The sequence below is a fragment of the Lolium perenne genome, chromosome 7 (assembly GCF_019359855.2).
Source record: "Lolium perenne isolate Kyuss_39 chromosome 7, Kyuss_2.0, whole genome shotgun sequence".
Lineage (NCBI taxonomy): Eukaryota > Viridiplantae > Streptophyta > Magnoliopsida > Poales > Poaceae > Lolium > Lolium perenne.
In genome coordinates, this window is record NC_067250.2 from 54,238,265 (window position 1) to 54,251,473 (window position 13,209).

A 13,209-nucleotide genomic window follows, 5' to 3' on the forward strand; every position below is an offset into this window, starting at 1 on the left:
TGGACGCTTAATTGTAACAAATTTGCGCATGCAATTCCGTTAAACATGTTTCTTTATTGTGTGCTAACTGAATTAGATCTCACATACATCTCGTTGGTTCGATCTTTGTAGATTAGATCTTGCTTCTTCCTATATTGGATCTTGGTTTTTGTTCATGTTTACGGTAGAAATTTTTTATTTTCCATGCAACGAACCCATCAACCAGCGCCGATGCGGCACAGGTTCGTATTTGAACCTGACGCATGGAGTATGTTGTAATATAGATGTTTATGAGCCAAGGAAGAATTTTTTGATACGCTTGCTTAAGCTTATCAAAATGTATTTTAAACATTGTAGAATATTATACTCTCTTTTTTCCAAAAGAAGCTGCTCAAGTCAAGTTTTTCTGTTGTATCTAGATATATTTTTAGTGTGTAGTTACATTCGTATCTAGAAAAGGTTGAGCGGCTTATTTTTAGAACAGAGGGGGTAGGTTTTAGAATATATTCTGGCATTTTTCATAAACAGGATTTTTGCAAATATTATATTGACATACTGGGAGAAAATCTATAGTAGCTGTAGCAACGCACGGGCATCAAACTAGTTTTCAATAACTTCTCAAATCTCTTGTCAAATACATCATTCTTTGCCTTTTATTGCAGCAATTCCACTGTGCTATCCAGTTTTTTGTTGCCATCTTCGTAATTTGGGTACAACATTTTTTATAATCCTCTAACATGCGCTCCAACATTTTTGAAGTATCACCGTATTTAGAGAACCTAAAGTAGTTGTCATCATGCTCTTCCTCTTCATTTTCTTCCTTCATAACCCATCTTTCTCCGTGCTTGGTCCAACAATTATAGTCAGACATGAAACCGAACCGAAATAGATGGGAGTGAAGGATTTTTTAGGAAGAGTAAGCATTCATATTCTTAACAACACATAAAACCATTACGCTTGTTTGTCTCAGCCATACCGATAAAATAATGCAGTCCATTAATGAACTCGACGGGTCATCGTACATCCATTGCCGGTTCATCTGCATTATATAATTAAGTATATCAAAAACCATTACAGAACGAGAACCAACCTGAGGTTGGGTGGTTAGGAGGATGGTTGTACCCCCAGCCCACCAGAGTTCAAACCCCAGGTTTGACATCTGTGTGTCTCATAAAGGCGGAATATTCATTCAGTGGGAGGCGACGTTCCCATCGACAGCGAGGCGCATGTGGTGACTTCGTCAATTTCAAGATCCAATCCGCCGGCTCAGTCTTCTGAAGGTGCTCATAGGGGTAGGGTGTGCGTGTGTGCGTTCATAGGGGTGAGTGTATACGCGTGTATGTGAGCGTATGCGTTTGCACTGTGTTTCTCAAAAAAAAAACCATTACAGAACATCATGAATAGAGAAGTGACCAAATTAATACAAGCTCATAACATTAAAACCAAAGTAGAGTAGTGACCAAATTAATTAATGTGTCTCGATCAAGTAGCTAGCTAGCTAGAGATCACGATGCTAAAATTAGTCCCATGCCCCAACACTCTAAACGTAATCACAATGCATAAGTCGATTGTAACTTTTAAATATAGGCAGGATTTCGTGTCTTTCTCATGCAACATACTACTAACTAAAAACAATAGGAATCAAATACATAATTAAATTATGAACTACACATGTATTTTATCAACACATAATACCTCCATCCCAAGCTTATAACATCTTTTCTCACTAGATGGTGCTAAAGTATAATCATCGGCCATAGCAACAACCAAGAACATGCCTCATACTTACAACACACATGGAATTTAAAACAAAACAACTATATGGCTATAAATATTATTATTGCAAAAATAAAAAATAAACTATGCACTGATTTAAAAAAATTCTACTCCGTACTCATTTTGATCAATTACTAAGTAAACCACATCTACACATATGCAAACTAAGAAGTTAATTTAAGCTCAAATTGCATATAAATCAAATAAACTCTCGCATAATTACTCCCACACTAAAACCCACAAACCCCTCTACTTCTAGAGCATGAAATGAGCTAAACTAGCCATGACAAATGAAAGGATGAAGTCGCTTACCTTTTAGAACCCTTGGATAGATGGGGGACCGCCAAATCTTGACAGATCGTGAAAAAAATGGGAATGAACTCGAGCTCGGGGAGAAAACAAAGAGGAGAAACAGGGAGGAAGAGGAGAGCCAGGGACAATGATTATATAGGAGGGAATTTTAGTAACGCGGACTTTTGGCTCATGGGTGCCACACACCACCATAGATCCACCGCATAGATTTGCTTTGAGATTGTTGCGGTGAAAGTAAGAAAAATATCTGACACAATCCATCAACTCAGAATACATCTGAATACCAGAGTCTCTACCTGACACATCGGAATATCGCGGGTCCCGGTACAGTGATTCCTGCAGTAGCACTTATGAGAAACGGTTGGGTACATGCTAGTACAGGAATCCTAAGTTGAATGTGAACACCAGCCATCGCCGACCCTCCCACGCCGCCACACCATTAAAATCAGGTTTGCCTTCTCCTCCTCTCACCTGAGCTCCGGCGAACAGTAGTTTTAGAACTGACATGTACGGTAGTATCAGTAGTGATTAGAAAGGGGATTACATGTTGATGGGAGCTAACATCTCTATTATTGCTAAGTTAACACGTTAGACCTTCTTCTGGTAGAGGTAGAGGACTTCATCAATGGCAAGGGAGCTGTCCGACAGTAAGCATGACGGACCTAGTGGCATAGTTGGAGGTCGACATGATTTGTGACTGAGTTGAACAAAGGGAACATATTGAAGAACTGAAAAATAGTATTGTCCAGAGTTGCATGCATGAGATAATCAGACACTAAACGGAGCAGGACCCGTTTTTCCCTGGACGAGTTGCTGGATGGGACATGGATGTTACAGCTTCCCTAGCACTAACTCGGGCCTTTTCAGTACAGGAATCGATGGTTGATGTCCTCACCTTTTTCAGTACATGAACAGGGTGTGTGAAGAAAGGGAGGCGGAGCAAGGAAGAAGATGAAGCTAGGAAGAAGATGAATTAATGAAGCAGATGGAGTAGTTGTGCCTTCGGTACAGGGAACAGATATTATGAGGGCTGTGCCCAACTGCATTATTGACTATTGCACACCGAGTCTCCTGCCACAGCTCTGTCTAAGTGGGCCAGCTAGGTACGGAATAGTGTGGGTATAGGGCAATAGAACTGATCAATACACTGCACTATACCTACATATTTGCATGGTGTACAGCATGGTCCCGGGACAGATGTCAATGACAGGCATGGGGGGATGTGGCACCCGTGTGCTCCCTTGTAATTCTCGGAATTTTAGTCCCGATTAGTATCTCCAACCGGCAGTAAAGGTCCCGTTTGAAAACTCTGGCAAGGATGATGGTCTTTAGTCCCGATTGATATCTCTAACCGGTTCTAAAGGTCCCTTTTGACCCGAGACTAGAGCTGGTCGTGTCCATGTGGCGTCCTAGTCGTTGGAACCGGGACTAATGCTCACATTAGCCCTGTGCCTAAACACAGCCGAAACTAAAGCTTCGGACGAAGGCCCCTTTTTCTACTAGTGTATATGCCTTTTATCTACAAAAAAAATATGTTGCGTGCTATTAAGGAACAAGACTTCAGGAAAATCGCCTCAAAATAGGAAAATGTACTGTTCTGGTAAATCTAGTACTACGAACTAATGTCACAATCCATGCTTTCATCAGCAAAAATGAGTATTTTAGGCAAACAAAAGAGCATTATTACCTCACTGAATTCCATTTAATTACCAACAATACACCCTTATATTTTCGCAAAGAAAAAAAATACACCCTTATCATGCGATTTGATACCTCAAGAACTCATACTACAACGACGCTTTCAAAGTGCTAGGACGAACCATAACCATAAGCCTCTCCGGCAGGCGACAAACAAAATATCAATAATATCACGTGTTTATTTAACTCGTATGTCTTTACAGTATCAGTATGTACATTGAGAGTAGTTCCTTTCCAGAAAGCATAAGTAAACAGGGCAATGATATGTATTTCAGACGCATTCACCACTCAAAAGAACATCAGTGAGCCCTGGTCCCTGCATATAAATCAAGATATATGTTGAGGAACATGTTCAACGACGAACCACTAATATATTGGTACTACAAAATATTGTGTATGTATATTATAAACTCGGATTTGAAAGGTTCCATGTAACTCACTTTCCATATTCAAGATACTCTGAAGGGGATATAGGTTTAGGACCCCCGAACCAATCGATCAGGAATATGTTTTCGATTTCCAATTTATAGATCCCAAAGTTGTGGTTCTTTGGCCAACCTGTCAAACAGCAACAGATGAATGTTCAGATAAGAAGAAAACCTTGTTGATATAACATTGGCCATAGATACAAGGAAATGATAAATGTAGGTTTACCCTCCATTTCAGGATGTTTGCTAAAAAGTGCTGTTTTGGCTGAATCCGCTTCAGGTGACTGAAGGTCAACCACCTTCAACTGCAGATACACAAAATTGTTACTTCATGTGCAATGTATCGCCTGTGTTCCACAATATAAGACCTTGGTAGGCTATTTTAGCCTACCAAAACGTCTTATATTTAGGAAAACATCTTATATTTTAGGAACGGAGGTACTACAATTCTTTATGACAAGCGTATAGTACTACCCAGTCTCCACAACATACAGTACTCTTAGTACATAATAGAGGTGTTCTACTTCATTGTCTGAACTCACATTGTGATAAACTTAATGTTTTTTCGCTCATCATGTGAGGAACTTTTAGAGGCATAGCTAGGAAGGAATAGGATGATGAAAAAATATTGAGACATTAACATACTCAATTGAATTATTTTGTTGGTTACCATTATGGGCACTAATAACATCAACTTGTCGCTACGATGCTTAAATGTTACTGCTACCAATATGGTTAAGTTCTCCACTAGCCCCCTTTTCCCCTTGGTAATACCCAATTATGAGAAAATACAAAAGCGTTAGAATCACCAATTGAAGTGGGGACAAATAATCGCTTATGAATATGCAGCTTATAGCCCAAGATGTACATAATGTTTCCATGGTTACAATTCAAGCCAAGTAATCGAGTAGCGAATTTCAACATCGAAATGAGAAATAGAGTACTCAAGTTATGCCAATATTAAGGAACAGGAAAATAAGTAGATAATCAACACTTGATATTCATCTTATCAAAGGTGTATTAAATTAGTACCTTTCCAGTAAGAGTAAGTTTTGCACATGATGGGTTTTCAGGATCTTTCTCCCCGCATGTGCCAAGAGGGAACTCGCTAAGGGTAAAGGAAGTCCTCTCATCCTTCAATGCATCTCTTGCAGTGGGATCCAGAGTAGTCAGATAGAAGTAGGGGATTCCATGGCTCTCACCTGGCACTCCATCACTGTATGATACTACATTGCTTTGCGCAGAAAAAAAAAAAACAGGGAACTGAGTTCAGCAATCAGACAAGTATATGCTTTAGTGATTTGCAGAAGTTTGAGAGTTGGGAATACCCAAAAGGAGAACCACCTAGATCACTTGATATTGTGCTGCAAACGACATCAGAAAGCATTAGTGAGCACCCCAGTCAAATAGACATGAATAATTAGACATTGAAGGAATTGTGATAATCTTAGCAAGAACCAAACAAACAAGTCTACTGAATCCCAGTTCTGAATCCTCTTTCCTCCCAGATGTATATTGGAGATAGAGGCGATGTTCTGTTTGTCATCATTCACCTTCCCTCCACCGAAAATAACCTACGGCTGTCTAGCCATGATATCCAGATTCAGCGGTCCTAAAACATGTAAATGATTATATTTATACTAGCTAGTTGCTTGGGTCAAATTTGGACTATAGAGATCAAGGTGTCACATGAGACTTATTGTCATTACTTTTTTAAAGAATGGGGATCCAGCTTTTTTTTTTTGCGAAGAACACTTGAGATTTTACTACTCAAACAACGAATTACAATCATCTAGTCCCAGGTGTGATATCGTTTCTGGAGTGTGACGTACCCAATAGTCAGTACTTCCAACAGTTCTACCCAAATTTGGTAGACTGTGAGCAACCCTGTTCTGATCTCGAGTAATCTTGATGAAACAAACTTCACGGAGACTAATCAGGCGTTTAACTTCCTCAAAAAGATGGACATACACCGATCTACTACGTGCATCCTCTCGCACTGCAGATATCAACGATGCACAATCAGTTTGGATGATGAGTGTATAGAGACTGAACTCAGACTAACAGACGTCTTAAGAGTGGCTGGTGGGTTTCAGAGTAGCATCGGTCTCTGTGAACTGCGAGTCTCCAACTTCAATTGTCAAATGGAGAGTAAAATTTATCCAAATTCTACCTCTCATACTCTGAAGTAGTATGAGTGTATGACACGTGGCAGCCAAATCAGTATCTAATCTCAGACATCCACGAAAGACTCCTAAGTCAACAGTGCGCAGAATCGCAACAATGTCCCAAAATGAAGGCACCTCGAGCAATCACTAGTCGCCAATTCGATCAGACCATATGCTGCTAATAAGGAGTTCAGTAACCGACTTGCGGACGCGGGCGCTCGGAACAGGAAGAGCAAAGGGATCAGAGGGGTAACCTGAGGACGCCCCAGGTGTTCTGCGCGGCGAGCCACCTCGCGGTGGCCGCGGCCTCGGCCGGGGCGGGCTTGCGGGGGGCGACGAGAGGGCGGCCGGCGACGGCGGGGGCCGGAAGGCAGAGAACAAGGAGGAGGGCGGCGACGAGGGCGAGGAGACAGGCAGGGGAACGCATGATTCGCTCCCTGGTTGGTTTGTCGTCTCGTGTGGGAGTGGGACTCGCTGTCGCTCCCACGGCGCCATTTATATTTGTTTTCTTTCGTTTTGGATAGGAAGAACGAAGAGACACGACGATAGGGACGGATGGGCTGCGTTGCGTTCAATCATGCGTGCAAGCGTACAACTTCTGTTTGCAGCATGGGAGCCTAGAAACAGAAATTGAGATAGTGTCTATCAACTCCGGGTTGTCTGGGAAAAAAAAGGTGGAAAGCAAGAAAACTGCAAGAATTTCTCGTCAATTTTTACAGGGTTTTAGTAACTACGTATAACTGGTTCAAATCAGTGAAATTCCTCTTGCTGCCTCCATTCCAGAATAACAACTTGATACCTGTGGGGACCCCGGAGGTCGTAGGCTAGACAAAGCCTAACCTAGATCTCCAGGGTGAGAATCGGTAACACAACAGTGACTCTACGACTCAAAGAGTAATACAAGCTCATAACTGAGCGAAAAACCAAAGTATTACAAGCAGAGGTCACTGACCTGACATTTCATCAATCAACGGAAGCGAAGTTATGCTATTCTAAATAGCAAGATAGCAAAAGGCCTAAGAGGCCAGGAGCATAACGGCGACGTCCCAGCCCATAGATTCCAGGCTGCCACCTGGGAATCCCAAGCTACTCGTCGATGTTGACCTAAAAACCACCAATTGTTGGAGAGTCTTCGTCTGAAACAAATCATGTAAAGCTGAGTACAGGGACTCAGCAAGACTTAGTACAACCTGTTAGCAAAGCGGGTATGCGAGGCTTTATGTGGAGCTTATTTTGCGGAAAGCCAGTTTTCCTTTATAAAACAAGAGGGAGCAGAAGCTCGTCTACTCAGATCATTTTAAAAGGGGATAAGAGAGCGATATTTCTAGCTCTACTGATCATCATATTGAATCCACCGAATCTTCATCATCAGCTGAACCTATCAACTAGGAGCACCCCCTCGATACCCTGAGGAGGGATCCTTATCACACATTGATTCCAAGTTTTACGATTAGGTTCAAGTTATCGATGAGCAAGACGTAGTTAACCAAGTCGTCCGTGTACCGTGGACACGGCACCGAAAAGATTTACCTGCGGGGGTGTACAACTTTACCCACACGCGCCGACCGACTCTTAACGCCAGTACATTAGCACACTTCCTTGGTGTGCCGGCAGAGGGTGGTCGACCAAAACCTTTCCCTTGCTTCGCCTATTCCATGAGTCAATCTAACTGGGGAGCTCCGTCATCGTAGGTAGCCATTCTCCGAGGCGGTCCCGGTCATTGTGTGCAGGGGATCCAGTTCAATGCCTCCAGCATCCTTCACCCTAGCCACATCCCTGTATGATGCACCTTTGAAAACCTTTTCCTCGCCTTCGCCATGCAGAATGCCAAATGGAACTCGCAAACTAATTGACTCATGGGTAAGCTAGGCAAGTTCGGGCCAAGGGGTTCCCATGGGCCCCGTGTGGTTGTACGCTCAGTCTTGGTTCCGAAGGCGAGAACCTCAGGTCCTAGTATCGGCGAGAACGAGTCAAATCACCACATCCCCATGTGGCGGCTCATCCAAGCCTTTAAACATGTTTATTAACATTACTGATCTTACCACGTCATCCTGCCATACTAGGTTCATTCGCAGCTCTGATTCATCAACCGGATGAATCAGAATTCGTCAACTAAGCATGGCTAAGCATAATCGATATAACGGCTCTAGCGATGCACACGAGCTCAAACCTAGTCTTGCTAGGAGCAGTGGATCAGAGTATTTAGGCTACAAGGATGGTAAATGCAACACACATAGGATAACTATACCTGCCGATAAAACATATTGGAAAGCGTATGCAATATGTAGGAACCAGAAGTAAAAGCATTTCGAAATCATAATATGAACCAGGCTAGGGCTTGCCTTTGTCCCTGACAAACCAATATGGATCTTCGGAGATCCCATGCTTGACTTGTTCGTCGATGGACAAGTATTGATCTTCGCCGTTGTCCATCTTCATCGTCTCGGGCATTTGCTCTATCGATCGCGAAGAAGCAAACACCGGAAAGGTAAAGGAACAATCAACACATGGCATCGATGCAATGCGCATACAAGGATGATGATATGACATGTTAAAGGTATTGAAGTTAACCCTAAGACATCATCAATTTAATTGAGGTTCGACGGAACTAGGGTTAGTAGTTCCGGAGCCTCAAAGGGGTTGATTAAGTTCTTCTAAAACAACTAGGGTTTAAAGTTGTTTAACAATGCATGATTTTGTAACAAAGTTGTAGATCTCATTTTTCTGAAAATTTTGATATATTATACATATTTTTCTGATTTAAAATGAATAAGTTATGAATTTTACAAGTTTTATTCATTTTAAATCATTTCTGGAAAATCCTGGAAATTAATAAAAACTTGACAGACTTGGGTCCACATGTCAGGGTTTTATTCTTTTTCTAAATATTTACGGAAATGGCTAAATTTCTGACGACGGGCCCCACATGTCATATATTTATCAATTTACAGAAAATAAGAAAATAAAAGAGGAAAATCGGGCGGTGGGTCCCACGGCGGTCAACACCGGTGGTCAACTCCGGCGAACCGCGCCGGAGACCACACTGTGGCGGCGCTGTGGCGCGTCCCTGGACGCGCGGAAGGGCGCATTAGATGCGCGCGGCTGCGGCGAGCATGCTGGTGGCGGCGCCGCTCCGTTTGCGTCGCTGGAGCGTGGCCGGCGACCATGTCCGACGGCGGCGGGCGCGGGTGCTCGTGGCGGCGGCGGGACAGGGCAAGAGGGAGAGGGAGAAGGGGTGCGTGAGCACCATAAGCTCACCAGGAGCAGGATGGAGGCGACGGGGAGGCCGGAGGAGGTCCGTAGCGCCGGCATCGAGCCGTTGGCCGGCGGCCGGACTCGAGGAAGAAGGGAGCGGCGGGGCCGATTCAGGGCACCCCGCGTCGATTCCTTCGACGGGTAGGGTCGTGGCGACGAGGCGGAGAGGATGGCGTCGGCGGCTAGTCTTGGGGAGACCTGTAGCGGCGGGGGCGAGCGATGGCCGGCGAGCTAGGGTTGGGGGCGCTCGCAGAGAAGAAGGGGAAAAGAGAAGCAACGCGCGCGGGAGAGGATAAGGACGAGGCTCAGCGGACGCAGGAGCTCTGCAGGATGTCTCCTCGTCCACAGAGGCAAGCAGGAGGTGGCCTCGCGAGGCACCAGGTGCTGCCAGGCAGCTGCCTGCCTGTCCAACGAAGAAGACAAGAAGATTTTGCAAAAAGGCCTGCTAGCTTTTGGGTATTTTCTGAATATTTTACAACAGAACTAAAATTGCAAGATTTGATGATTCAAACTTCTTTGGAAGATTACCAAAAAATATCCAGGGACCTTTCTAAGATATATTTGAAGGTTCAAATACTTCTGTTTGGAAGTTTTGAAACATTTTGAAGTATTTGAAATAGGGTAAGAGTTAAACCAACATTTGAGTTTTCAAATTATTTCATGCATTTTTCTTAGGAAAACATCATGATGCAAATGATGCACAATCAAACCATAATCTAGGTTTTGCAAAAACAGGGGTGTTACAGATCTATCCCCCTTAAAAGAATCTCGTCCCGAGATTCCAAGGTAGGAATAGAGAAAGTAACAAGGACTACACCGGTCTTCAACGATATTGTCGATACCACGACAATCTTCCTTCTTGAAGAGGTTGATTCACGACATCATGAAGAAATTGATCCTCAACACCATGAAGAGCTCTTCATTTTGCTTTCTTCACTCTAAAGGAAAGAGGGAATAACTCTGGAATGATGGATCTTCACGAAGATCGAGTATCTCATGGTCAACTCATGGAAGGAGTGGTTAGAAACAACTCTTGAGCTGACAAACATGAAACACGTCAAGGTAACGGAGGAGACGAAAGAAGTTTTAAATTTTGGTAGGCAATTGCTCCACGCTTGACAAGAATACGAAGGGACAAAGCAGCGAGGAGTTAAACTGCCTTTGATACCATGACAAAGCACTCTTAGAGAGGGTGACTCGTAGAAGCACGAATAGTTATCCAACGAGAGCAACTTCGGATTTCAAAATCATAGTCACTCTTCGGGCAGGATACATGAAACTATTGTTGTCTACCCAAAAGGCTGGGGCCTAGATGACTGACGAATTCACACAACGTGTGAATTGATTAGAACTTTAGGTACAAACCAAAGGAAGGGAAAGAGCATTGGCTACTGAACTGCCAAGGTTCATGATATAACTTAATGTTACTTGAACGAATAGACAACGGAGATTTGGAATCCTAAGAAAAGATACTTCTCCCAGGATTTGAACTTTGAATGTGAAAAGACACTACAAGAAAAGTTCTGATAGACAACGTCTCAAAATCGTCCGCTAAGGGGTATTTTTCGTCGCCTATGGGCCTAACCCGACGATATGGGTTCTGTTGTGGAAACTGCGTCACGCAAAGTCCTACGACGATTTTTTCGGTCCGTCGCGCTTGGGCGCCCTTCCGCCACGGAAAATCGGACCGTTGCCCAAGTGTTTCCGGGAGCCCGTTGATCGCGACGTCATGCAACCGACACGTGGCGACGCGCCGTTAAGCGAAGTTAACGGCGTTAACCTACCGAAACCCCGTGGTAGATGGTAGGCCCACACGAGGCTCGCCACGTCTTAAGCGGGCGGCCCATTTAGTTTGCGGGCCGGGCCAGCTGACTTAGTTTGACCGGTCAACTATATAGCTGGGCTGGTCCATTAGTTACGTGGGCCGGGCCTAACCTCTAAGGTTGACTGGTCAAAACTTTAATGGGCCGGCCCACTAAGCATGTGGGCCGGGCCGAATGCACTCGTTTGACCGGTCAACAGGCAAAAGGGCCGGCCCACAAGACATGTGGGACCCACTTTCCTGGTATCGGGCCGGCCCATTTACAAAGTAGGGTCCACATTAAAGCAACTGGGCCGGCCCAAGAAGTTAGTGGGCCGGCCAAATTAGCATGTGGGTCCCACTTTCCTGCTATCGGGCCGGCCCATTTAGTACGTGGGGTCCATATTAGATCAAATGGGCTGGCCCAACAAGCCGATGGGCGGGCCAAAAGCACCGGTGGGTCCCACTTTCTGTTAAAGGCCCACCCATTTAGTATGTGGGGTCCACCATATAGCAAGTGGTAGGCCCAACAAGATAGTGGGCGGGCCAAAAACACAGTGGGTCCCACTTTCCGGTTAAAGGGCTGGCCCATTTAGTATGTGGGGTCCACCATATAGCAAGTGGGCGGCCCAACAAGATAGTGGGGCCCAACAAGATAGTGGGTCGGGCCAAAACACCGTGGGTCCCACTTTCCTATTAAAGGCGGCCCATTTAGTATGTGGGGTCCACCATATAGCAAGTGGTGGCCCAACATGCTAGTGGGCGGGCCAAAAACACAGTGGGTCCCACTTTCTGTTAAAGGGCCGGCCCATTTAGTAGGTGGGGTCCACCATATAGCAAGTGGGCCGGCCCAACACGCTAGTGGGCCGGGCCAAAACACAGGTGGGTCCCACTTTCGTCTTAAAGGGCCGGCCCATTTAGTATGTGGGGTCCACCACAAAAGCAATTGGGCTGGCCCAACTAGTTAGTGGGCCGGCCCAGTAGTGGGTGGGGTCCACCTTAAAGCAAGTGGGCCGGCCCAATAAAAGTGTGGGGTCCACAGTAAATCAAGTGGGCTGGCCCAATAAGTAAGTGGGCCGGCCTCGTTTTAGTTCTTGTTTATATCTGGGCCGCAATAGGCGCTTTAGGATTTTGCGGGCCGGCACATATGTGATTTCGCTTAATTGGGCCGTTTAAGGGATGGGAATTCGTGATTTAGATGCTGAGAATATTTACGCAGCATTGATTTCTGTCGGATAGCCTCACTTACCACAAGCACCAAAGAAAAAATGCGCGAAAGAACTATAAAAACTAACTAAATATTACATCAGCTGCAAGGCATTGAAAAATATTACAGAACCCAGAGAAATTGAATGGTAATTAAACCTAGCAATACAATGAAGGGATCCGGCAATCTTTTAAGTTGTCCATGCAGCACCTATATCCGAAACAAAGACATTACAAGTTAAGACAGCAATAATGGAAAGGCAAAGACACTACAATATTGTTTGCCAAAGAATTTGGAACTCATCATTTCGTCGTTATAACAAGATCATTGTAATGCGCACAATAAGCAAACAAAGAGTGCATGCCGCATACCAACAAACCAATATAACAGAGCATGTTAGAATGAAACAAGAGACTTACTACCGTCGAGTCCCATGCAAACCAACATGTTCGTGGAGTAAAAAATTGGCATGAACAACATAGTAGCAAAGCTATAAATTTTGTAACAACGATCGAGCAAGATGAAGTTATGATGGCTACATCTACGAGCAGGAATGTAAACCAAAAATAGAAGTTACGATGGCAA

General features: G+C 44.3%; 1 protein-coding gene across 1 annotated transcript; it reads right to left on the reverse strand.

Annotated features, from left to right (window-relative positions):
* Positions 1-3,924: 3,924 nt before the first annotated feature.
* LOC127317487 (uncharacterized) lies at positions 3,925-6,838 on the reverse strand. Its single transcript, XM_051348040.1, has 6 exons — positions 6,616-6,838; positions 5,522-5,557; positions 5,226-5,427; positions 4,420-4,498; positions 4,206-4,323; positions 3,925-4,081 (listed from the first exon to the last, which is right to left on the reverse strand). The coding sequence occupies exons 1-6, from the start codon at positions 6,786-6,788 to the stop codon at positions 4,054-4,056; spliced, it is 636 nt and encodes a 211-aa protein (XP_051204000.1). The 5' UTR covers positions 6,789-6,838; the 3' UTR covers positions 3,925-4,053.
* Between the last annotated feature and the right edge of the window lie 6,371 nt (positions 6,839-13,209).